This window comes from Mobula hypostoma, chromosome 19 (assembly GCF_963921235.1).
Source record: "Mobula hypostoma chromosome 19, sMobHyp1.1, whole genome shotgun sequence".
In the NCBI taxonomy this organism is placed as follows: Eukaryota; Metazoa; Chordata; class Chondrichthyes; order Myliobatiformes; family Myliobatidae; genus Mobula; species Mobula hypostoma.
The window spans coordinates 33,363,384-33,390,027 of NC_086115.1; the positions used below are offsets into that span (position 1 = coordinate 33,363,384).

General features: G+C 42.5%; 2 protein-coding genes across 6 annotated transcripts in view; one reads left to right on the forward strand and one right to left on the reverse strand.

Annotated features, from left to right (window-relative positions):
• Positions 1 to 16,730, forward strand: part of stambpl1 (STAM binding protein-like 1) — a 63,816-nt gene extending 47,086 nt beyond the window's left edge. For 4 of the 5 annotated variants that reach the window (XM_063071633.1, XM_063071637.1, XM_063071635.1 and 1 more), the window contains 6 exons: positions 93 to 450; positions 6,373 to 6,497; positions 8,670 to 8,807; positions 9,088 to 9,200; positions 13,478 to 13,577; positions 16,122 to 16,568. In XM_063071633.1, the coding sequence (XP_062927703.1) occupies positions 93 to 450; positions 6,373 to 6,497; positions 8,670 to 8,807; positions 9,088 to 9,200; positions 13,478 to 13,577; positions 16,122 to 16,178 (891 nt within the window). In that variant the 3' untranslated portion in view covers positions 16,179 to 16,568. Of the gene's footprint in view, positions 1 to 92; positions 451 to 6,372; positions 6,498 to 8,669; positions 8,808 to 9,087; positions 9,201 to 13,477; positions 13,578 to 16,121; positions 16,569 to 16,603 lie in introns of those variants that run through there. The other variant, XM_063071636.1, reaches the window with a different exon arrangement.
• Positions 16,731 to 16,771: 41 nt separating this feature from the next.
• Positions 16,772 to 24,209, reverse strand: acta2 (actin alpha 2, smooth muscle). The gene is made up of 9 exons (XM_063071638.1): positions 24,094 to 24,209; positions 22,556 to 22,700; positions 21,658 to 21,786; positions 21,412 to 21,522; positions 20,760 to 20,844; positions 20,508 to 20,669; positions 19,594 to 19,785; positions 18,636 to 18,817; positions 16,772 to 17,448 (listed from the first exon to the last, which is right to left on the reverse strand). Exons 2-9 carry the CDS (start codon positions 22,682 to 22,684, stop codon positions 17,305 to 17,307), a joined length of 1,134 nt encoding a protein of 377 aa, XP_062927708.1. The 5' UTR covers positions 22,685 to 22,700; positions 24,094 to 24,209; the 3' UTR covers positions 16,772 to 17,304.
• Positions 24,210 to 26,644: the final 2,435 nt, after the last annotated feature.

The following is a 26,644-nucleotide window of genomic DNA, read 5'->3' on the forward strand; positions in this document are numbered from 1 at the left end:
GATAAAGATGGGATTACAGGACTCCAATACGTTTATCCTTGCTTAGTAGCTATAGAGAAATACAGTATTGTGCTACTTTTCTGTTTTCACAGAACAAATCGAGAGAAGCTAAATTGGAGAAAGAGCAGCAAAATAAGTTGTTTGAGGAGGAGAAAATGCGCGTTGCTCGGATTCGTCAGCAGCAGTTGGAAGTGCAACAGTTCCGTATCTTTGAAGAGCAGCTTAAGAGGCAGGACCTTGTGAAGGAGAAGCAGAAAGAGGTAAAGTCACACATGACGGAACGGAACGATGGAGGGATATTGACATGCACCGCTGCTGCCTATGGAAGTTCCGAACCTTCCCTTCTTCCCCAGTTGGGAGCTAATGCTGCCGGACAGATGCCAGGTGATGCCCAGCCAGGATGGTGCCCTCCTGTGGATAGGTCGCTCAAGCCACAGAGCAGCTCCAGTAGTAAGTGAGCCTTCTCTGATTTTCAGATGGACTATTGCCGATTGCTTTCTTAATTGTGCTTATCTGTCTTGCATCCATACTTGCCCATCGTCAATCAGGCCAGCTCTCTTGTTACATTTGTGCAGAGCAAGAATGACAACAGAGTAATATGATTAAATGTTTTTTACTGAGTCACGTTAGTAATGGTACACACTGGGCAATGTCCAATGTTGCAGGTTATATCGGAGGGATAGGAAGGTAGGCAGGCGTGGCTCTGCTGGTTTAAAAAAAAAGGCATCAAATCATTAGAAAGATGGGACGTAAGACTAGAAGATGTAGAATCCTTGTGGGTTGAGTTAAGAAACTGCAAGGGTAATAGGCCCCTGATGGTAGTTATATACAGGCCTCCTAACAGTAGGTGGGATGTGGGACACAGATTACAACGAGAAATAGAAAAGACATGTCAAAAGGGCAATGTTAAGATATTCATGGGAGATTTTAACATGCAGTTTGATTTGGAAAATCAGATCGGTAATATATCTCAAGAAAGTGATTTTGTTGAATTCCTTCAAGGTGACTTTTCAGAGCAGTTTGTCATTGAGTCTATAGGGGATCAGCTATACTGGATCGGGTGCTATGTAATGAACTGGAGGTGATGAGGAGCTTAAGATAAAAGGACACTTAGGAGGCAGTGATCACAATATGATTGAGTTCAACTTGAAGTTTGATAGGGAGAAAGTGAAGTCTGGCATAGCAATATTTCAGTGGCGTAACGGAAATTACAGTGGTATGAGAAAAGAGTCGGCCAAAGTAAATTGGAAGGAGATGTTGGCAGTTTCTGGGAAAAATGAGGAAGGTGCAGGATAGACGTATTCCAAAAAAAAAGAAATACCCAAATGGCAAAATAGTACCATAGCTGACAAGGGAAGTCAAAGCTAATGTAAAAGCAAAAGAGAGGGCATACAACAAAGCAAAGATTAGCGGGAAGATAGAGGATTGGGAAGCTTTTAAAAACCTACAGAGAGCAACTAAAAGAATCATTAGGAGGGAAGAGGTGAAATATGAAAGCAAGCTAACAAACATATCAGAGTGTAAAAGCTTATATAGGATATAGGCGTTTGCCTGATGCCGGCCCCCTAGGCCTAAGTCGACGTAGTAGTAGTAGTATAAGGCCACTAGAAAATGAGGCTGGAGAAATAATAATGAGGGACAAGGAGATAGTACATGAACTAAATGAGTATTTTCCATCAGTGTTCGCTGTGGAAAACACTAGCAGTGTGCCAAATGCTGAAGGGTGTGTGGGAAGAGAAGTGAATGCAGTTGCTATTACAAGGGAGAAGGTGCTCAAAAAGCTGAAAGACCTAAGGGTACATAAGTCACCTGGACCAGATGAACTCACCCTAGGGTTCTGAAAGAGGTAGTGTTAGAGATTGTGGAGGCATTAGTAATGATCTTTCAAGCAACATGGCATGGTGTCAGAAGACTGGAAAATTGCAAATATCACTCCACTCTTTAAGAAAGGAGGAAGGCAACAGGAGATTATAGACCAGTTAGGTTGATGTCAGTGGTTGGGAAGATGTTGGAGTCGATTGTTAAGGATGAGGTAATGCAGTACTTGGTGACAGGACAAGATAAGAAACTCAGCATGGCTTCCTTAAGGGAATATCTTGCCTGATGAACCTGTTGGAATTTTTTTTGAGGGGATTGCAAGTAGGATAGATAAAGGAGATGCAGTGGGTGTTGTATATTTGGACTTCCAGAAGGCCTTTGACAAGGTGTCACACATGAATCTGCTTACCAAGTTAAGAGCCCATGGTATTATAGGAAAGTTACTGGCATGGTTAGAGCATTGGCTGATTGGTAGGAGGCAGGGAGAAGGAATAAAAGGGTCCTTTTCTGCTTGGTTGCCAGTGACTAAGTGGTGTTCCGCAGGGCTTGGAGTTAAGACTGCTTTTTTTATGCTGTATATCAATGATTAGTTGATGGAATAGATGGCTATGTTGCCAGGTTTGCAGATGATACAAAGATTGGTGGAAGAGCAGGTTGTGTTGAGGAAATAGGTAGGCTGAAGAAGGACTTAGACAGATTAGGAAAATGGGGAGAATATCCAAAATTCTGAGATGCATAGGGACTTAGGAGTCCTTGTGCAGAAAACCCTAAAGGTTAACTTGTAGGTTGAGTCAGTGGTGAGGAAGGCAAATGCCACGTTAGTATTCATTTCAAGAAGTCTAGAATATAAGAGCAGGAATTTGATGCTGAGGCTTTATAAGGCACGTGAAGCCTCACCTTGAGTATTGTGAGCAGTTTTGGGCTCCTCGTCTAAGAAAAGATGTGCTGGCATTGGAGAGGGTTCAGAGGAGGTTCACAAGGATGATTCTGTGAATGAAAGTACGATTATACGAGGTATGTTTGATGGCTTTAGGTCTGTGCTAGCTTTAGATGGATGGCGGGGGGCAATCTCATTGAAATCTTTCGAATGTTGAAGTGCCTAGACAGAGTAGATGTGGAAAAAATGTTTCCCATGGTAAGGGATTCTAAGACAAGAGGGCAGGCACAGCCTTAGGATAGAGGGGCGCCCATTTAAAACAGAAATACGGAGAAATTTCTTTAGCCAGAGGGTGGTGAATTTGTGGAGGCCGGGTCATTGGATGTATTTAAGGCAGAGCTTGATAAGTTCTTGATTGGACATGGCATCAAAGGTTATGGGGAGAAGTCTGGGGAGTGATTGTATAAACTAGTAATTGTCTATGAAAAATATCACTGATGACTCTAGAGCAGGGCAGCTCTTAATATTACTCAAGCAGCTCCCAGATGTAACTTTTGAGAGTTTATAATTCATCTGCTTCCCCACCACTTCCAGGCCATGCAGTCTACATTACAACTGGCTGCATGAGAGAATTGACTTTCTCCCAGTTCCTGCACTGATTACCTTAAATCTCGGTCCAATTTCTCTCTCAGAGAGGAGGTAGAGTGACAAGAGATTCGGCAGATTCTGGAAATCCAGAGCAACACAGGCAAAATGCTGGAGGAAGTCAGCAGGTCAGGCAGCATCTAGGGAAATGAATAAACATCAACTTTGATCCAAGACCCTTCAGCAATACTGGAAAGAAGGGGGAAGAAGCCAAAATAGAAAAAAGTGGGGGGGGGGTAAGGGTACAAGCTGGAAGTGGTAGGTGAAACCAGGTGAGGGGGAAGGTGGATGGACCGGGAAGGGGGTATGTGAGAAGTTGGGAGGTGATGGGTAGAAGGTGATGGACCGAGATGGGTGAGGGCTGAAAATGAAAGAATCTGAAAAGGAGGAAGGAGAAGCACCAGAGGGAATTGATTGCAGGTGAGGAGAAAGGAAGGGGTAGGAGGGGAGTCAGAATTTGAATGGTAAGAGAGAGAAGGGGAAAGAAATTACTGGAAGTTCAAGAATTCAGTTTTCATGCCTTCGGATTGGGTGCTACCCAAACGGAATGTGAAACATTGGTCCTCCAACCTGAGGGGGGCCTCATTGTGGTAGTAGAGAAGGCCATGGATCAGCATGTTGGAATGAATGTAGAACATAGAAATCTATAGTACATTACAGGCCCTTCAGCCCACAATGTTGTGCTGACCATGTAACCTACTCAGGAAACTGCCTAGAATTTCCCTAGTGCATAGCCCTCTATTTTCCTAAGGTCCGGGTACCTATCTCAGAGGCTCTTATGAGGCCCTATTGCATCCACTTCCACCACTGCCACTGGCAATGCATTCCACGCACCCACACTCTCTGTGTGGAAAAACTTACCCCTGACATCCCCTCAATACCTATTTCCAAGCACCTTAAAACTATGCCCCCTTGTGTTAGCCATTTCAGCCCTGGGAAAAAGCCTTTGGCTATCCTCATGATCCACACGGAATGGAAATGGAAGTCGAATTAAAATGGGTGGCCATCAGTAAATCCAGCCTGTTGTGGCAGATGGAACAAAGGTGCTTGACGGAGTGGTCCCCCAATCTGAATTGGATGTCACCGATATTGAGGAGGCCACACCAGGGCACCAGATGCAGTAGATGACCCCAACAGACTTGCAGGCAAAGTGTTGCCTCACCTGGAAGTGCAGATGAGGTGTGATTGGATGGAAGAGATTTTGGATGAAGATGAGGAGAAGTGTCATTCAGAATGTTCCACTTCCACAGAAAACTGTAGAGGCCAAGTAGCTGACTGCATTTAAAAACAAAGGATGTAGAAGGGTTTCTAGATAAAAAGACATCAGCTGGGATATTGATTATAAAGGATCAGCCAGGACTCTAAAGAAGAGTGGAACAGGTGTAAAAGGCTGAATGGCCTGTTGCCTGCTCCTGTTTTCTATGTTTCCTCTGGTCTACTTGACCAAGGCTTGCCTGCCTTAGTCTGAACTGAACACAGTTTTCATAAGTGAAATTACTGATTTCTGCACAATCAGCAGCTGAACACAGCCCGGTTTGCACTAATGTGCTCAATAGATCTCAGCAGGGTAGTACCAAAGCTCTGTGTACAGAGATCAATGCAGGCAAAGTTATCAGTCACTCTCCATCCATAAGAAGTATACGTGCTTTGCTACTGTTTTGTTGCTTGTCGTCCTACTGAGCATTGTGGGCACGCTATGTTGGCACTGGAATTTATGGCAACACTTGCAGATTGCTGCCAGTATACCTTTGGGTGTTAACGCAAACAAGTTTGAGTCTTGAATCTTGAAGATCGGAGAGATGTGATCAAAGTTACCACACTCGCAACAAAATCCATAGAAATTACGCCAGGTATGATCGATGGTGTGAATGGCCTGTTAATCTTTTATTGGTTTATTAATATCACATGCACTGAAATACAGTGATATGCTTTTGTTTGCATACCATCTAGTCACGTCTTTCCATGCATAAGTGCATCATCATACAAAAATACATCCTCTTTATGAAGTATTTATTTCATGGAAAACGTTCTGTATGAAATATAAATATGAAATCATTCTTTCACACACATTGCAAACACTCAATTTGACACCATAGAACTCCACTGATAATCTGCATTACAGGTAGCAGTTACTGATAAATAAATGTGCAGCACATTTTCTCCTTTCTAGTTCAGAGTTATCCTGAGTTTGAGTATTGATGAAGAATGGAAATAACCACATCAATTTATGTCTTATGAGGATTAGTTGAGTGAGCTAAGGCTTTTCTCTTTGGAGCGAAGGGGAATGAGAGGTGACTTGATGGATGATCGGAGGTGTAGATTAAGTGGACAGTCAGAGACTTTTCCCCCCAAAGGCTGAAGGGGCAAAATTATAAGGTGATTGAAGGAAAGTATGTGGGGGATATCCGAAGTAAGTTTTTTTTTAATACAGAGAGTGGTGGGTGAGTGGAAAGTACTGCCAACCGTAGTAGTAGAAGCAGATGCATTAGGGCCATTTAAGAAACTCTTAGATAGGCTCATGGATGATAGTGAATTGAGGGCTGTGTGGGAGAGAAGGGTTGGATTGATCTTAGAGTAGATTAAAGGTTGGCACGACGTCATGGTTCGAAGGGCCTGTACTGAGCTGTACTATTCTGTATAATCATTTGTTTTCAAAGCATTGCTCAAGCTGAGCTCTCCAGCATGGCGTGACAGTACGGTGCGTATGTGCTGTACTGCTACCGCAAGACAACAAATTTCACGTCATATGGGACAGTGATAATAAACCTGATTCTGACATCTCATTGAGCTCTTCAAAAAACAGCTGCCCACATCGTTCTGAATCTACGTTGCATGGGCCATTCTAGCCGAAGAGTGTTTCACTGTTATAAAAGTTTCGTATTGGCAGAACTATCATTCACCGTTCCACATTGAACTGAATGCATGCCAGACTCGGCAAGTTCACTTCTAAACCCACTCCGATGCACGCTGAACAAATGGAAGTCGTCGTTTTATTGGAAGTGTACAGCTGTTTGCTACTTAATATCTTGCAGAGCAAAATGTCGATGGGCTTCAGTATGTGGTCCTTCCAAAGAATCTTTGCCAACAGTTTTTGAAGCAGGCTGATGCAAATACAGCACGAGGAATAGAAACCTGTGGAATTCTTTGTGGGAAACTGGTAAGATTTTTTAAAAAAAATTATACGTTTAACTTCTGGTGCTGCTTTCCCGTCTTCCCTTTGATTTGTATCTGTGTAGGTTTAGTTACACTGAATTCTGCAACATGTTCAGAACAAAAGAAGAACAACATCAGACAGTAGAGGCAGGAGTAGGTCGTTCACCCCCTCCAACTTTCCCCACTGTCAGTCGTGGCTGATTGGCCCCTAGCCTTGTCTTCTATGCCCGTTAGCCCTCAGTTCTCTGACATTTCAAATATTTCTCTTTAAATACTTCCCATGATTAAGCCAACATATTCCTCTAGGGTAGAGACTTTCATTGTTGTAACCTGTTTTTCACAGATGGGGTAGAGATTCTTAGAGTTAGGGAGTGAGAGAGAAAGTGTTAAAGAGGGAGACTGTGTGGAAACAAGCCCTTTGACCCATTGAGTCTATGCTGATCATGAGCCACCCATTTACAATGATTCTCCATTAATCCTTCTATTTTCTTTCTCCTCTGCCATGCATCAACACACTAAAGGCAATTTTCAGTGGCCAATTACTCTACCAATCTGCGTGTATGTGGGATGTGGAGTACCTGGAGGAAACTCGTACAGTCACATGGAGAATGTGCAAATTCCACACAGACGGTATTGAACACGGGTCTCCAGCACTGAGGCATTGGCTCAACTAGCTGAGCCACTGCGTCACCTTGGGTTCTCACTCTGTTGTCCTTGTAGCACTGGGCTCTGCTAAAAGCATGTGCTTGCCTTCCAATAGTTGTACACTGGACAAAGGAACTGGCGAAGTAAGTGCAGAAGACAGGAAAGTTGGTTGTGGAGCTTTAGACTATACCTTGATGAACTCTGAATGACAATTGTAATTTTTTTAAAAATTCGCTTTGCATACAGCCTACGGGTAAAATTAAATGTAAAGATTGCCGTGAATTCTGTGATGTTCTTCAAGCCCCATGAACACAGTGGTTCACAATAAGTGTGTGGCTACAGCTGAATCTTCAACAGCAATGAGCTGATCTAGACTCATTGAAGGATAAGCTTCCACTACACTATCCAGATGCTGGGTGGCTTCTGCGCCTGCTGCATCTGATAGCGTAACGTGTGATAATAGAGTTGCCCAAAACTTAACTACTGAAAAGAATGGTTTTGCAAGCTGTGCAGTGTTAGTGTTGCACTACTAGCGTATACGTCCCACACTAGTGATCAGGTGGTCTTTTGAGCATTTACTGATAGTTGCCCATCAGATGACACAAAGGTTGGTTGTGTTGTGGATAATGTAGAAGGTTGTCGTAGGTTTCAGTGGGACATAGATAGCTTGCTGAGCTGTGCAGAGAAATTCAATTCAGAAAAGTGTGAAGTCGAGCTTGAGGGCAGAGTACAAGATTGACAGTGTGGAGGAACAAAAGGATCTTAGGATCCATGTCTGTAGATTGCTCAAAGTTGCCACGCAGGTTGACTGAGTGATTAAGAAGGCAGATGGAGTGTTAGCCTTTGTTAGTCAGGGCATTAAGTTCAAAAGGCACAAGGTGATGTTGCAGTTGAATGGAACTTTGATATTCTTGGTGTATTGTGTTCAGTTCTGGCCACCTCATTATAGGAAGGATGTGGAAGCTTTGGAGAGGGTGCAGAGGAGATTTACCAAGTACTGCCTGGATTGGTGACGACTTGATAAAGGTGCACAAGATGATGAGACATAGATAGAAGGAACAGCCAGAGACTTTTTACCAGGCTAGAAATGGCTATATGAGGGGCATAATTTTAAGGTGATTGGAGGAAACTATAGGTGGGATCTCAGCCGTAGATTTCTTACACAGAGAGTTGTGGGTGTGTGAAACATTTTGCCAGGGCAGATACATTAGGGAGATTTAAGAGACTATTAGATAGGCATGTGGATGAAAGGAAAAGGGAGGGATTAGATTGATTTTAGTAGGGTAAAGGGTCAATACAACATTGTGGACTAAAGGCCCTGTACTGTGCTGTAATGTTCTATGTTTATCAGGCTGCATGAAGTTGGTGTGCAGCCTACACTTGGATTAATTGTGTGTCGTGATTCCTGGGATCTGTTACATTTACACCTAAACCACCTGGACTGTTGTAACTTGGATTTGTCATGTCACTAGACTGCTTTAGTAAAATTGTTTTAATATTGATGCTTATTGCTCCAATATTCTATTTGCAGACGCATGACGAGTTTATGGTTACACATGTGATAATACCTAAGCAGTCAGGGGGACCAGATTACTGTGACACTGAGAATGAAGAAGAACTGTTTACTATTCAGAATAAACATGGCCTTATCACTCTGGGTTGGATCCATGTGAGTAAATGAAATGAATGCTTTGGGAATAGTAGGGGATTCAAACTTTGCTAATACTATCTCTGACACAATCAGATTAAAAATTTCTGAATGCATTCAAGAAGAGGTTTTTTTTTTAGCCTGTAGAAAGCCTAATGAGTGCACAAGTGAGGCCGGTGGATGAAAGGGTTATCAGTGACAAGGGAAGGAATGAAGGCAAAGTTCAGAGTTTTGGGTTTTTCTCGCAAGAACATTTTGCTTTTTGAATTAAACGTATGCATTTTTTAAAATCTGCTTGTAGACCCATCCAACACAGACTGCATTTCTTTCAAGTGTGGATCTTCATACTCATTGCTCCTATCAGTTGATGTTGCCGGAGTCCATTGCAATTATTTGTGCTCCCAAACACGATGAGTAAGTATACATATAAATATGAAGCCGGTAGTTATTTATGCCTTTACACTCATGCTAATAGTTGTGACTTAGAAACCGAGACAGATTTTTTGCCTGCCAGGTTGTAGAGCCTTTCCCGCTGGCGGCAAGTATTGGCAATTGGATTGTGCTGCTTTTGGTTGTAGTGGCACTCTCACTTAAAGTGTTGATGTTAGGAGTGCAAGACTTGAGTGCAAAATCTAGACTAATGTGCCGTGGAATTATTAATGATATTGTATGAACTGTCATCGGGTTATAAGAGGACATGATTTCAAAGAAAGCCCCTGAGGCCCCTCCATTTAAACAGGTGATTTGGCTCTTCAGCACGGCGAGATTGCCCACATCACAGTACTGCCTACGCTTTGAAAGTACTTCATTGTTGCAGTGTAATTTTGGGCATTCTGAACTTATAACAGATGCTAAATAAACACATATTCTTTCAATCATAAATTTGCCTGTTTGATTTTGAAGCATGGGCAGCCGTCAAATTTATAACGTATGCTGTTGTCAGCAGACTTTCCATTCAACGGTTAGGATCAGTGGAGCAACATTGAGAGTGCCTCAAATAAAGAATAAGGTGTGGACTCTTTCTGCAGTGCTTCTGTACGCCTCTTCCTCCCGTCCACTGCTACCCCAATAACAGTTTCTGAGATAGAGTCATCTCCTTCCCTTCAGGGACAGCTTCCGGGGTGGTCTGGAAGTGTTGGGACAGGAAAAGTTATTTCTTAAATTGTAAAAATATCCATAATTACATTCACTGTACATCCTGTAATGCAACGGGCCAGTACTAGAAGGTAGGACTCGGTAGGGTAGCCCTTTGATTAGCATGGACAAGTTGGGCTGAATGGCCTCCTGTGACTCAAAACAATCGAGTGGCACTGTGCTGACACTTGGGATCCAATTGAACTCCCTCCACTTTTCCCTTTTCTGACGAGCAGTTTATACTGTATTCCTCTCTGTTTTGTTTATCTAACCTTTCCTTAAACCACCTGTGCTATTTGACCCAACTGTTTACATTCCAAGTATTTTTTTCACCATTCTCTGGATGTGAATATTTCTTGTAGAAACGCGAGTTGATTTTGGGTTCCCATTGTGTATTAATGACAAGTTTTGCTCTTCCCACCGGTAAAGAATGCTGTCCCATGCCCCACTACTACACCCTCTCCCTCCTGCATCTCCCTTTTGTTTATAACTTTGTCCTTCCCTCCAGCTCTCTTTTTATAACTTCCTCCCTCTCTGTCTTTTTCTGTTTTTGTATCTGTCTTTCTATATGTCCGTTTTTGCCTGCATTCCTTTCTGAATCATCTGGACAAGCACTTGAATCACCAAATGGGAACTTGATGAACCAAATGGGATTAGATCTAGATAGGTTTTTGCTGGATGTCCGGGTTACAGGCACTGACCATGGGTCTGTGCTGCAGAAGGCAAAAAGAGAGAAGAAGGGAGCGGTAGTGATAGGGGACTCGATAGTGAGGGGGACAGACAGCGGATTCTGTGGACACGAACGGGACACCAGGATGGTATGTTGCCTTGTAGGTGCCAGGGTCAGGGACATCTCAGATCGCGTCCACAACATTTTGGAGAGGGCGGGGGAGCAGCCAGATGTCTTGGTACATATTGATACCAATGAGCTAGGAAGCAAAAGCAATGAGGTCCTGAAAAGGCAATTTAGAGAGCTCGGTAGAAAGCTGAGAAGCAGGACGTCCTGGGTAGTAATTTCTGGATTGCTGCCCGTGCCACGCACCAGTGAGGGTAGAAACAGGATTATTTGGCAGATAAACGTGTGGCTGAGAAGTTGGTGCAGGGGGCAGGGCTTCAGGTTCTTGGATAATTGGGATCTCTTCTGGGGGAGGTATGACCTGTTTAAAAGTGACGGGTTGCACCTGAACCCGAGGGGGACCAATATTCTCGCGGGCAGGTTTGTTAGAGCTGTTTTTTGGGGAGGGTTTAAACTAATTTGGCAGGAGGGTGGAAACCGGAGTAAAGGGACTCAGGAAAGGATGGATGGTAAAAAAGTAAAGATAGCATGCGGTCAGACTGTCAGGAAGGGCAGGCAGGTGATGGGACTTAGTTGCAGCCAACAGGCTGAGTAACAAATCATTAGGGATGCAGAGTCAGAAAGGACAGCAAATACGGCACTCAAGGTGTTGTATCTAAATGCATGTAGTATGAGAAATAAGGTGGATGATCTTGTTGCAATATTACAGGTTGCCAGCTATGGTGTTGTGGCGATCACTGAATCGTGGCTGAAGGATGTTGGGAGCTGAGTATCCAAGGTTACACATTACGTGTTATATTGAAGGGATAGGAAGGTAGGCAGAGGGGGTGTGGCTCTACTGGTAAAGAATGGCATCAGATCAGTAGAAAGATGTGACATAGGATCAGAAGATGTTAAATCCTTGTGGGTTGAGTTAAGAAACAGCAAGGGTAAAAGGACTTTGATGGTAGTTATATACAGGCCTCCCAACAGTGCCCGGGAGGTGGACCACAGATTAAAAAAGGAAATAGAAAAGGCGAGTCAAAAGGGCAATGATATGGTAGTCATAGGAGATTTTAACATGCAGGTTGATTGGGGAAAATCAAGTTGGTAATGGTTCTCAAGAGAGTGAGTTTGTTGAATGCCTAAGAGATAGCTTTTTAGAGCAGTTTGTCATTGAGCCTACTAGGGGGTCAGCTATACTGGACTGGGTGTTATGCAATGAACCAGAGGTGATTAGGGAGCTTGAACCCTTAGGAACCAGTGATCACAATATGATTGTGTTCGACTTGAAATTTGATAGTGAGAATGTAACGTTTGATGTAGCAGTATTTCAGTGGAGTAAGGGAAATTACAGTGATATGAGAGAGGAGTTGGCCAAATTAAATTGGAAGGAGCTGCTGGCAGGGATGTCGGTAGAGCAGGAATGGTGTGTGTATCTGGGAAAAATGAGGAAGGTGCAGGACATGTGTATTCCAAAAATGAAGAAATACTCAAATGGTAAAATAGTACAACCATGGCTGACAAGGGAAGTGAAAGCTATTGTAATCGCAAAAGAAAGGGCATACAACAAAGCAAAAATTAGTTGGAAGGTAGAGGATTGGGTAGTTTTTAAAACCCTACAGAGAGGAACTAAAAAAATCATTAGAAAGGAAAGATGAAATATGAAAGCAAGCTAGCAAATAATATCAAAGTGGATAGTAAAAGTTCTTTGCAAGTATGTCAAAAATAAGAGAAATGAGAGTGGCTACAGGACCGCTAGAAAATGAGGCAGGAGAAATAATAACGGGGGACAAGGAGGTAGCTGCTGAACTAAATGAGTATTTTGCATTAGTCTTCACTGTGGAAGACACTAGCAGTATGCCTGATGTAGTGTGTGAAGGAAGAGAAGTGGGTGCAGTTACTGTTAAAAGAGAGAAGGTGCTCAAAAAGCTGAAAGACCTAAAGATACACAAGTCACCCAGACCAGAGGAACTGCACCCTAGGGTTCTGAAAGAGGTGGCTTTAGAGATTATGGTGGCTCTGGGTCTGTACTCGTTGGAATTCAGAAGGGAGGAATCTCATTGAAAACTTTTGGATGTTGAAAGGCCTAGACAGAGTAGATGTGGATAGGATGTTTCCCATTGTGAAAGAGTCTACGACAAGAGGGCACAGCCTCAGGAGAGAAGGGCACCCTTTCAAAACAGAGATGCAGAGAAATTTCTTTAGTCAAAGGGTGGTGAATTTGTGGAATTTGTTGCTACATGCAACTGTGGAGGCCAGGTCGTTGGGTGTATTTAAGGCAGAGATTGATAGGTTCTTGATTGGACATGGCATCAAAGGTTACAGGGGGAAGACTGGGAACTGGGGTTGAGGAGGAGACAGAAAAAAGGATCAATCATGATTGAATGGTGGAGTAGACTCGATGGGCCACATGGTCTAATTCTCCTGCTGTGTCTTATGGTCTATGTCATGACCATGATAGGCCAAAAGAGCTGCTTCACTGCTGTATGACTGACGATTTGCTCTGTGAGGTTCCAAAGCTGATTTGTGTGTTGATCCTTGTTTCCTGTATAGAATGGGATTACGGGTTATTACAATAGACCAAGGTAACTACTGGCCTTGCAGACCTGCAGGTATTATTTTAATTGCAAATTTGTAGCCTGTAATGCATTTACTTTTCAAGTAACTGATGCCTTCCATTCTGACATTGTTAACTTGAATTGTTATCGATATTCAGTTACTTCACTTGGTCTTGAAGAATACCTTCATTTCTTGTTGACCAGTGTTTGCTACTTTCTAGGACTGCAGCCTTCCGCCTTACTCCTGCAGGGATGTTGGAAGTTTCCTCCTGCCGAAAGAAAGGGTTTCATCCACATTCTAAAGAACCAGCTCTATACCAAGTATGTGTCTAATATTATCATATAGAATTACTATTTCTTGCTGTGAACAGGTTGTGAAAAGAAGAGGTAACCGTAAGACCATAGGCTAATTAATTTCCCTCTCAGCCCCAGTCTCCTGTCTTCTCCCCGTATCCCTTCATCGAGAACCTATCCACCTCTGCCTTAAGTATACCCAATGACTTGGCCTCCACAGATGCTTCTGGCAACGACTTCCTCAGATTCACTGCTCCCTGGCTAAATAAATTCCTCCTCATCTCCATTCTAAATGGACATCCCTCTATTCTGAGACTTTGTTTTCTGATCTTAGACTCCCCCACCATAAGAAACATCCTCTCCCCAGCCACTCTTTGAGGCCTTTCAACATTCGATAGGTTTCAATGAGATCTCCCCTCATTCTTCTGAATTCCAGTGACTATAGGCCCAAGAACCATCAAGCGCTCCTCAAAGGAAAAGCCTTTCAATCCTGGAGTCATTTGAAACAGTGAAGCCATTTTACTACTTTTGCTTATGATGTCTTTCAACAAGATCATGGCAGATTTTTAACCTCTGTGTCACTTTGCTGCTCTACCCCCTTGTCCTTCATGTTAATATACCGACATCTATTTATCCCTGTCTTAAATTGCTCAATGACTGAGCTTCCTTTCTTTATTAGTTTGAGAAATTCAAAGATTCATCATTCTCTAGGTGAGCTGACGCTTCCCTGGGTTCCCTAATTCTAGACACCCCAGTAAAGGGTAAACAAATCCCTCTATCCTCTCCATTTTACTCAATAAGAATTTAATATTTCAGTCAATTTAATTCAATAACTAAGGTTGGAATGATATCTTCCAAAGGTTTCTTTGAGTTAAAAAAAAACTATATAAAGCTGTGTATATCTGACTTGCCTAATCTTCTGAGCATGGTGGGCCTTCTTGTGCTGAGTGTGGCTATCAGACTTTTTCCTTCCTCAGTGACCAGTCATATAAACCAAAGTGTCAGCCTAGCAGCCACTGGTCTGTGATTTAAGGCTTGACTTAGTCCAGAATATGTCATGACATTCCATTCAACAGGGATTTTCCCTGTGTTACATGGGGGGAGGCGGGGGGGGGGAAGTATTATGCAGATTCTGCACTTGCTCAGAAATTGGGATCTGAAGCCATTTGGATTAAATGGGTATTAATGTCTGCATATTAGGAGGCAAGGGGCATATCGAGCTTCTTAGACTAAATTGTTTTGACTTAGATTATGCCATTAATTATTTTTGTTTTCCTCTTGCAAATTTATTGAACTATTATTTTGTATTGCTTACCACAATTTTAATATTTTTGATTTAAATGTCTACACAGTGGAAACTTAACACAGGAAAATGTCGTATGGAACATGACATTGGGATAGGAGCTTGCTGGCAAATGTTAGCAATTCCGAATTGACTTGTTGACTGTGTATACCCATAAGTATAGGAAAGAGTGAGGCTCTGTTGAAATACCAAGTCCTGCAACTTGCAGGGTATTTTTTTTTGGGCTCTTCCAAATGCATTCCCAACTGGAGTGGAGTGTAAATTTGCTGCATGTCCCCGACGTTAGACGTTGCTGTTCATTTAGACCTGGCATGAGGGAAGCAAGTCCATTGACAGAGAGGAATGGGTCTGACTGAAGGGTAAATAATGGCTACAGTTATTATTTTTTTAATGACTTGCATTTTCAGTAATTTAGAGATAGATTTTATGGAAGCCAGAGGCAGTCAGAAACACTAATTTATGATGGGTTTGGCATCCAGTTAGGCAATGCTCTCTAAGAATGTGGGTGTAGTTTCCCCTGGCTCATATATGTGATGATATATTGTGCGAGACTCTGCCGCTGAACATCAGAATGGCTTCAGGCATCAAATCAAAGCTAGGGATCTTGAATAGCTACTCAACCTTATTGATCAACGCAAGCTCAGCAAATTGATAGCATTAATTCCACGTAGTTCAATTTATACTTGACCTTGTATGTATCTAATGGGTTTAGAATTAGTGAGGTCAAGGGACCTGATCAAAAAGGCTACTCTGGACAAATCAGATTGGCCCAAAGCATCGACTGTTTATATTACTCTCCATAGACACTGCCTGACCTGCTGAGTTCCTCCAGCATTTTGTGTGCTGTTATGCACCTTTCACTGTTTTGCCTTTCTGAAAATCTGTTGCATGGTTGGCTACGCCTGCTAGTCAACAGTCGGAAATCCTGATGTAGGTTCTCACTGCCTGCCAATGTTTATTTAACGGGGATTTTTAAATCTAGCGAATGAGTTAGTGAATTCCTGAGTTTAGAACAAAGATGGTTGATACCATGGTATTAATAGTGGGTCAGAGACACAAGACGCCAGACTGAAGGTTGTAACAAAGGTATAGAAGGTAGAAATGATGAAACCCTTGTATTATTAACAATAAAACTGAGTAGTTAAGAGTGAACTACTGTTGAAGAAATGCACCATATTCAATTGAGAATTGCTTCTGAGCGTTGCTTGTTTAATGCAGTACTCTGAATGGAACAATAAATGTCAAACTTGTGCTCAATTCTTTTTCAGACTTGCAAACACATCATTATAAAAGATATGAATATAATCATCTTGGACATGAGGTGATAACGTGAGACTACCACCGACATGGAATCGGAATAAGTTATTTCTATTGTAAGGACACAAACGTTACTTTCAAATTTCGATGGCCAGTTTTGGCCAGCTGGATTATTTAAAGCCTTTTTGTATATTCAAGTTACAAAAAGTGTATACCAATGATTAATATTTATTTTTGAAATGCAGTAAATATTTCACAGGTATAATGTGAGATGACAAATGCTAGTTATCCTCAAGAGTGTTTCTAAGTTGAACTTGGACTTCAACCAGAAACCAATAAATATGAATTTCTTTGGTACATGCATTTTTCTTAATTTTTTTTGAGTTTGGAACTATGGCCTATAATGAGAATAGACATTAAAAAGAGAAAAGATTCTATATTACAATGTATAAAGCTCCTATTGGTGTTAACCGCATTGATTTTTATGATGCAGATTTGTTGGCCACCAGCGATGTCAGTATTTCCAGTAGGATTTGCTTCAACCTGATCAGGGACATTCCCATGCGTTGTTTACTTGGACGTCAGACACCATTAAGAGAACAGGTCACAACTGAATTCAGAAATCTCCTGGACTGCTTTAAACAAGCATCTTGTACAACAGTTTCTGAAACCATTTTCTTTAATAGCAATAAATTCAAGACAATTGTATCCCCAAATGATGTAAAAGCAGAACACATCTTAGTGAAAGGAAACACAGGAAAATGTGGACAGGTTATAAGGGTAGCAATGGGAGACCTTTTAATCTGAAGTCAAAAGCTTCAAAGTAATTTTAAAATGAAACATGGTGCCACTGAACCATTGACATTTTGAAATAAATAAACCAAGGTGCAGGTTTAAATTTTATCTGGAATTCTTGCTCTGTTTATGTCAAAGTAGTTAGACATTAGCTAAATAAATAGGTATCTAATATATTTCAGGAAACGAGTCAATTTGTGAAAATACTGGCGGCACATTCTGACTTTATTTTAAAAACTCCCATTCGTTCATTTAAAGCTACAGGTAATGTTTGGTGACAGAGCAATGGAATGAAAACAGACAAATGTTTCTCTTGTTGCACTTTCACAGTTTTTTTGTTGCAACAAGATACGAAAGAGAGAAAAAGAGAGGGAGGCGGGGGAGAGAAGAGACAACAGTTTAAAAGCATTTGCGGTGTACAATAGATGGACCGGCCTCATCATATTCGGGCTTGCTAATCCACATCTGCTGGAAGGTGGAGAGTGAAGCGAGAATGGAGCCACCAATCCATACTGAATACTTGCGCTCAGGAGGAGCAATTATCTGTTAATAAAGCAACATAGCAAAGTAATAACTAATTTATGCTTGTACTTTTCAGTCACAGCATAATTAATTAATGTTTGTTTTGTATTTGACTCCTGGGCATTGACTGCTGTTGAAATTCTCATTTAACTTAAACTCTTGCTTCCCATCACCGATCGGACACAGACTGCCCTTGGGCCGCCCCCAGTAAAATGTTTACCTCCTGACTTTGAGCAGCAGCACACCCCCATTGTTGGTTGCAATCAAAAAACTGTGTTGAATTATCAAGATTTCCTAGTTATCCATAATGCAACTCGGGTCAAATCTCTAAAGTGTATTCAACATTAATTTTATCAGATCTGGGATGTAAAAACAAATGTCTTACATTAATACATAACCATTGTAGTGCTGTCTCTTGTCATTAAGTAAATAAATACAGTAGGTATTAAATAAGGGGCAGTACATCCCAGCAGTGGGGGGGGGGGGGAAGGCTCATATTAGCTTTTAACAGGTCATAAAATATATTCACTATTCAATTTTTCCAAGTTAAACTTTGTACCTGTGTTATATAAAAATGAAGGTAGCTTCAAAGTTGAGATTATAACAGAAATAAATTAAGCTAGTCAAATATGAAGCTGAAATAGTACAGTAATATGAAACTTGGAACTGATATCAATGTTAAATACTTCAGCTTTGAATACAAACTCTTAAGAAAATTTATGAATGCTATGACAAATGAACCAATTCTGTTACCCTAGGATCTATATACAGTTATATCTTGTTTCATTAGTTATTAAGTTGTATAAAGATGCCAAAGAAACTGCAAAAGCTAATGCAAAATCAAACCCAATACAAGAAAAAAATCAGTTTTCTCAATGACAGTTGTTTGACTACAGCAGAATTAGGGTTGATTTTGCAAAGTTCTGGCTTAACCATGCCTAGGAAAAAATCTAACCATTCCCACATCAAGCTGCTGGTCTGCAATTAAATGCCACAGATAAGGTTGAACTGGCAGGGGTTCCCAACACTTTTTATGCCACGCACCAATGCCAATAAGCAAAGAGTCTGGACCCCAGGTTGGGAACTCCTAGTTTAAGTATTGTTTGTCTGGGAGAAGATCATCAGAATTGATGGTATCAAGAGGTCAATAGTGACAAAGCATGAAATAACACTGCTGTTTCTTTTCCTTAAAAGCCCTTTCAACTGACCTTGATTTTCATGGTACTGGGAGCCAATGCAGTGATTTCCTTCTGCATACGGTCAGCGATACCAGGGTACATGGTGGTACCTCCAGACAGTACGTTGTTGGCGTATAAATCCTTCCTGATGTCGATATCACACTTCATGATGCTGTTGTATGTAGTCTCATGAATACCTGCAGACTCCATCCCTATCAAATAAGTGCTACAGTTAATCCATGGAAAATAGAAAAACTGAAAAGTCTCACATGAAAACGTTTGTAATATGTATCTCGGCATTTGGATTTGCCTCTGTAAGGATTTGAGCAACTCAGCATTTGGTGTAGGCTGTAAACACCAATGAATGAAGTGGACACCAAATAGGGTAATTACCTTGTTTATACATTGGCACCCCCACTCACTGTTTTATACTTTATACTTTATTGTTGCCAAACAATTGATACTAGAACGTACAATCATCACAGCGATATTTGATTCTGCGCTTCCCACTCCCTGGATTACATAGCAGTGCTCCAGTATTCTTGTGCATTTATGTCAAAGACCTACAACATTATTGATTTGGTGAGAGAGCTATCAACAACTGACCATAAGAATCTCAGTGTAGTAGCTTGAGGCTAGAGTAAACTGTTTGGTCCCTCAGGAGGTCTGTTCTATCAACCATTGTTTATAATTTGGTTGCAGGTCAACTCTAAATCTGTTTCTCGAAGTCTTTGGAATATAGTCTGGGCTGTGGCTGAGAAGAACTTTTTTGCTGAGTGATGAAATCCATTATTGTCTCAATCTCCAATATTTCATTTATTTGTGTGACAATTAAAATTAACTGTTCAAGTAAATTGAGTTTGCATCTGTGGCAGGGTTATGTGATCATTCCCTAATCAATTTTGCGGCAGAGCTGGACAGTGTGCATGTGTAGATCCTTCCAAGGAAATTGAAGTAGCAAATATTTGTAATTATAAAATCGACTCACCAATGAAAGAAGGTTGGAAGAGAGTCTCGGGGCAGCGGAAACGCTCATTGCCAATGGTGATGACCTGGCCATCAGGCAGCTCATAACTCTTCTCCAAAGAGGAAGAGGAGGCTGCAGTGGCCATTTCATTCTCAAAGTCGAGAGCTACATAGCAGAGCTTCTCTTTAATGTCACGGACAATCTCGCGTTCAGCTGTGAAGCAGAGGATTCGCACATAAGCTCTCTCTTAAATATAGTTTGCCATGAAACAAAGGAGCAGAATTTTGTCATTCGGCCCATCGAGTCTGCTCCATCATTTGATCATCCTTGAGATCCAATAAAGGGTTTATTTGATCTCACGGTCCGGCTAATTTTTAAACTGCAGAGGCTTCCGTCTATGCGGAGGGCGACATCACTAAAGTGAAATTGGTAAAAGCGTGATTTAAAAAAGTAAATATTGAAACTATTGTAACCGGTTAAATGTTAAAATCGAGATAAAAATTTTGCAGTTGGGGGAGTTGGAAGGACTGCATCCATCATCAGCAGAGTGTTGGCTTTGCTGGTCGGTATCCTGCTGTAGGTCCGGTTGCTGTTTTGATGGTCTATGCTCTTAAAAGGGGAAAGGTTGGACTTCAGTCAAGAACTCCCGGCCTGGAGAATGGAATTTAAAGTGGGCGAAGTTCTACCTCTGTTTTATTTTCCAAATTCTAGAAGGTGGGGTGGGAGTTGAAAAAAGGCTTGAAAACAAATAAAATTGCAGATGCTTACATCTGAAGCTTAAAAAAATACTGGAATTGTGCTTCTAAAAAGAATGATTTGAAATTAATGTTAAAATATCTTCGGCGGGAGTCTTGTGGCGCTGCAGTAATACCTGCAGTTAACGTGAGTTCATAGCAATTGGAGAGAAGGTTGTTAAATTAAAGACGGCCCGTTACCTGTAGTGACGAACGAATAGCCGCGCTCAGTGAGGATTTTCATGAGGTAGTCTGTGAGATCACGGCCAGCCAGGTCCAGACGCATGATGGCATGGGGCAGGGCGTAGCCTTCGTAGATTGGCACATTGTGGGTGACACCATCTCCGGAATCCAGCACTATACCTGCACACGGGCACAAGCACTGGGTCAGAAACAGCCAGGGGTGATTCCATCTCCCCAGTGATCGTACAAGGAAACGCTGCTCCCACTTACCGGTTGTACGGCCGGAGGCGTAAAGGGATAGAACGGCTTGGATTGCAACATACATGGCTGGCACGTTAAATGTCTCAAACATGATCTAGAAAACAACCAGCGATAAGAGTAATTACAAAGGTGTGTTGCATGGCTGGTTGCGCCTGCTGGTCTATCAAAAATCCTGATGTGGGTTCACATTGCCCGCCAATGTTTACCTAATGGGGATTTTAAAATCTAGCGAATGAGCTAGTCAAATAGAACATAGTATAAGGCCCTTCGGCCCGCTATGTTTCGCCAACGTTTACTAAAATCTATCTAACCCTTCCCTCCTATTAATTATATGATCGATGTACCTATCTAATGGTTTCTTAAATGTCCCTAATGTACCTGCCTCTATCACCTTGTTAAAAAATACTCATACCTCACATTCCCTCTATACTTTCCTCCAATCACCTTACAATTATGCGCCCCAGGATATTAGCTGTTTCCGTCCTGGTAAAAAGCCTCTGACTGCCGCTCCGTCTATACGTCTCATCGCCTTGAACACGTCTTTCAGTCACCTCGCTCCAAAGAGAAAAGCTGCTCCCCAACCCGGGCAGCCCGCACCCTCTCGGAAGCCTCGTCACACGGCAGAAGGAACATGGTTGGATTAGGCGGTTGGCTGTGGTACCTGGGTCATCTTCTCGCGGTTGGCTTTGGGATTGAGGGGAGCCTCGGTGAGCAGAGTTGGATGTTCTTCGGGAGCCACTCGAAGCTCATTGTAGAAAGTGTGGTGCCAGATCTGCAGAAAGAGTGACCATAGTCTCAAAATACTGCTCCGCCCAAGCGTACTTTAAGGTTTGACACCGATTACAACATTATATGTTCAGAATTGTTCTGGTTTAATGATTCAAGAAGCATGCAAATAATCCCTTGCCTTCTCCATATCGTCCCAATTTGTGATGATTCCGTGCTCGATGGGATATTTCAGGGTTAGGATACCTCTCTTACTTTGAGCCTCGTCACCTACATAGCTGTCTTTCTGGCCCATCCCAACCATGACGCCCTGTGGGATTAAACGGAACAGGTGTGATGCATGTGCTTAACTGTCTGAGGAGTCTTTGCATCTACTGTCCTAGCAGTCACAACATGCGCGCCGCACGAAAAGGTGAAAACAGAACCAAATGAATGTGCTTTAATGCATTTAGCAGCCTGTCCTCGATCCCCAGTTTGCAACTGTTCTCCGTTCTTTCCAGTTCTAGATATAATTCATCCCTTCTTACAGATGGCATGTTAAACACAGGAAAAAAAACAGATTACAAAACGCAGGGAATACCAAACAAATCATTTTTCCATTTCACAACCGCATCATCTTTAGGTTTTTAATTATGGGGATCTATCACCCGGTCCCAATTGTTCTTTCCCCCATGTTTCTTTTCCAAGATTTTATTGCAATTCCCTCCACAAATCTACCGTTGAATCTGTCTTCGTCCTCTCTCACTCTTGGTTTTACAGACCCGCAAGTGACTGCTTTAGGTCGTTGCTTAACCCCACGACTCATCTCTTCCAACACCGATCGCCGACCTCCTCTCCACAACCTGCTTGGTCTCTCGTTGCTTCCCCGGGTCCTCTGCGACTCAGTGGAAGTTCTAGTCCAATCACCACCCCCCCCCCCAACAACCCCTGCCATTCTAATACTCTGAACTCTCTTGCGGCAATGTCAACTGAATTCTAATGTACATCCAGTAAAATATAATCTTTCAATTATGCCTCTAGGATCTCGCTGCTGTTGCAGCCTCGCGGCCGAGACCCTGGGAAGGCTGAGAACGGCTAACCTGGTGCCGGGGGCGGCCCACGATGGAAGGGAAAACCGCGCGAGGAGCGTCATCCCCGGCGAAGCCAGCCTTACACAGTCCGGAGCCGTTGTCGCAAACCAGCGCTGTGCTTTCCTCCTCGTCACACATGGTCGACCTGCTGAGTCTAACGGAATAAAGGGGAGAAGTAACCAATAGTCCGACTCAGAAAATATAGCCAGTGGGTTCGTGTGTCTGAGTGGGCATGTTTACCTTCCCCCCTCCCCATAAACTCCTTAAATTAATATAATCCTGGTTCCACAATCATAATCTATCAAGAATGGGATCGGGACAAACTTGAACTTGGAGGTAATAAGCTTTGCATAAAATTGTATTCAAATGCCGTCGTCTCTTTTAACGTTGTTTGAAACTGAGCAGTCCTTGGATAATTTAAAATATCCATCAAAAAGTCTGAGGAAGTGCTCGTTCCACTGTACAGGTCCTTCAATGTGTTAAAGTCGGACTTTGCATTCCTCAAGTAGCCAATAAGTCCCCTGCTCAGACTGGAAGTCCATATACATGGAAGGGCCCTTCTTTAAACGTGTTTTTTCCTAATTAGGAAATCCCTGCAACCCTGCAAAAAAATTCTCTTTAAGTGTGTGTTTTTGGAACTTGGCTCACAGTAGCTGCTGCCTTTTCTCTGCACCGACTTCAGACTTGCAGTGCTAACAGTGACCAGAGAGGCGCTGGAGACGGCTGAGAAAGAACCATATTTAGTAAAAGAGTACAGTAATCCTAGAATCCACAGCACTGAGCGAAGCCACGGTAGTATATTTCAGCAATCGGGTACGAGACAAACTCGTCCAAAGTGATCCTCCGCCAGATTCTGTCCCGACTGGGCACATTTACCAGATATGGAAAACACTACTAAGAAGATTAACCGATTCCAGTTAAAACACACACGCACACACACTGGAATTCTGACTTTCCAAAGAAAATAGTGTTATAAATATTAAGTTGTCACTGCTGGGCATCCAGCTACTTGATCGCGGCCCACGCTTGTACTGTTACATAAGAAGCCTGGAACTGAGTTAACATCAACTCTGTGGTAATCTCTGAAAGGATCCCCCACCCAAAGTACCGAAACTCGACATAGGCAATTGCGGGGGAACCAAGTGCTATTTGGAGAGTCAGTAAAGGTAACGCATCGATGCCTCTTACAAATTCAGCGCACGCCAAAAAAACTTACTTCTGACAAATGTTTTCAAACACTGGTATTTATCAGTAAGAGCAAGACCAAATTCTTTCTTTCTCATGCATTGTCTTCTGAAATCACCCACGCTGCTTTAGAAGCTAGGCTATACTTCTGCTAATGTTAGTAACCAAGATCAGCGAACAAAAAACATTGAACTTCAATTTACATTTAAATTATTGCAACGAACTGGGTGCCGATTTCAATCTGTAAGCATACGGTTCTTTGACAAGCCCTCTGCTGCTTGCATTTGCCCAATTAATAAAACTGTTAATTGCTTGAAAATGAGTAATGTACAACTGCAGATTAACCCTTGCCTGGGACTCACCCTGTCGGTGCTTTGCCGGGGTCCTTTTACTCTGGGATGGTGCACTCTCCCTCCCTGGTTTGTTAAGTTTTATAGCCCGTGGGTCTCGTCACCCTTTGCCTCCACCCACAGCAGCCCCAAAAAAGGACCAGACCCCAAGCCTGTTTGCACGGATTCCTACAGCCATATACGGTTCTTACACAAAAGCACTTCGCTGGGTGGCCGAGGAGTTTCGGTGCATTTTACTGCATTCCAACTGCTCAGCCCCATCAAATTAACGGGAGTATCGGCGTCTAACATAAACAGTTCCGAAACGTAGGAACAGCTACAAATATACATTGACAGGCGTTGATATATCAACCCTGGAAACGCTCAATTATTCTCTGTAACCAAAAAGGCAAAATAACGTCCCAATGCAAACAGGTTAAACTCGCGTTATATTTTAAACTCGGGAATGGGAATTCAGATTTTTGCACATTAACTTTAACTTGTGCAGATTTTGCGGCAATGTAAAGTTTAAGTTGAATGAATAGGGTTCAATCCAATGCAGTTCGTAGGGAGATCAAAATATCCATAGATGGTAAAGACGAAGTGATGGCCACATCGCTTTTAATGGAAGATTTCAATTTTGGGGATTTAAAGTGGTAAGACTGTAAAGGACGTATTTCAGCAGTTATATTTCCTGAGGACCATTGCCTCGTTGGTGTTTTGACTTTAAAGCTCATTACTTAATGGTTTTGATGTCATATAGTACATCGAAGCAGTTGTCAATCACTGAGATTGGTGATAGGTAATTTGATCCAAATTTCACCTACCCACAGCGGATGTTGGATAAACAGCGAAATGCAGGTTTGGAAGTCTGCAGCCAGATATGATGACCATCATTCTTTCCAACAAGAGAGAATTTAAGTGCTTCTCCGGACATTTAATGCCATTGTTTTTGGTCAGTGCTCCACCATGAACACTTGGATTGGTAGGGAGGGAATGCAAGGTCAGGATCTCAGGTGGAATAGGCAGACACCTGGTGAGGCTTCCAAGCCAGAAACTGGGTACTTTGAGTAGTTCATCCCAAGTGTCTATAAAACCTCTCCGCCACTCAGATAGTATGTCAGTCTAGAAATTCTTTCATTGTTGCATTAAAAGCACCATATAATACCATCAGCACAGTGTACTTTGGCCTGAATTTTGGAGGCCATGTACACACAGTGATCATAAGACCATAAGACATGGCTGCAGAATTAGGCCATTTGGCCCACTAATTCTGTTCTGATACTCCATCATGCAGATTTATTGTCCCTCTGAGCCCTATTCTCCTGCCTTCTCCCTGTAACCTTTGATGCCTTACTAATCAAGAACTTACCAACCTCCACGTTAAATATTCTCAGTGTATTGCTCTTACTATATAGCACAGTTAGTATTGCCATTGACGGATTCATTCCTTCGCCATTTACTGGGTTAAGCATTTATTTGTTTTATTACCTGTTGTTTTGTGGCAGCAGAGAGTACTACATACGGGAAGAACTGTAGCAAGTCATGAACACTTCTTCAGTAGCACCTCCCAATCCATCAGGTCTCTATCAATGTTACTGGGTCAAAATTCTGGTTGCCCCATTACAGAAAGGATGGAAAGGGTTTGCCAGATTTACCAGCTGCAGAAGAAGTTTATCAGGATGCTGCTTGGGTGAACTGTAAGGATAGATAGGACGAAGTTGCTTTTGTTTTCTCTCTGGAGCATAGGAGGCTGAGGGGAAACCTGGTAGAAGTTTATAAAATTATGAGATGCATAGATAAGATCACCATCACTATAAAGAATCAGAGGTTTATATATACTTTTGTTTTATACATATATTTTATTTTCTGGCAACTAGACCAAGACATTTATACTAATGCGACAGCTAAGATTTGAAATCCATTATATGTGTGTCATGGTCCGGTCCGTGAAGTCTGCATTCTGGTTCATGGTCCAGTCCATCGATCCGTATTCCAGGTTTTCTGGTTTTCCCTGGTCCTGTTGTGTGCCTTAATTGAAGCATATGATTCTGATTTTGGGCTGGCTACATAAATAGCTCCTGGGTACAGCTTCATTTGCTGGACTGTTCCCTTCCCTTCCCATTCCTTCTGTAGCCTCGCCTTGCCTGTAACCTTCGCCTGCACTGCTATCAAGTTCAACTGCCGGAGCAAGATAAGGAACTGTCTACCGTTGTTTTGAACTGTCTCTGTGTCCACGCCTTCGCTAGGTAGGTCCAGCCGTTTGCCACTACCTAGTGTTGGGAACTGTCTCTGTGTCCACGCCTTCGCTAGGTAGGTCCAGCCGTTTACCGCTACCTAGTGTTGGGAACCGTCTCTGTGTCCATGCCTTCGCTAGGTAGGTCCGGCCGTTTGTTGCTACCTAGTGTTGGGAATTGTCTCGTCGTGTTCAGCATTCTGTGTAGAGTCCCGGCCCCAAGTCCTGTTCCCAAGGAGGGGTCCTGGCTCTGTGTTCCACGTCCCTGTGTTCCTGACTCTCTCAAGTCCAAGGCTCCATGTTCCCCTGCTCTAGACCAAGGCTCTGTGTTCCCATCCTCCCCAAGAC

What these genes read in the sequence shown, in the direction of transcription:
- acta2 (XM_063071638.1), bottom strand. Translation starts at nt 22,684, where the DNA reads ATGTGTGACGAGGAGGAAAGCACAGCGCTGGTTTGCGACAACGGCTCC. An exon ending in ATTGGGACGATATGGAGAAG is followed by an intron (nt 21,523 to 21,657) that starts GCAAGGGATTAT and finishes CTCTTTCTGCAG; the next exon opens with ATCTGGCACCACACTTTCTA. An exon ending in CTTCCAACCTTCTTTCATTG is followed by an intron (nt 18,818 to 19,593) that starts GTGAGTCGATTT and finishes CTTATTTGATAG; the next exon opens with GGATGGAGTCTGCAGGTATT.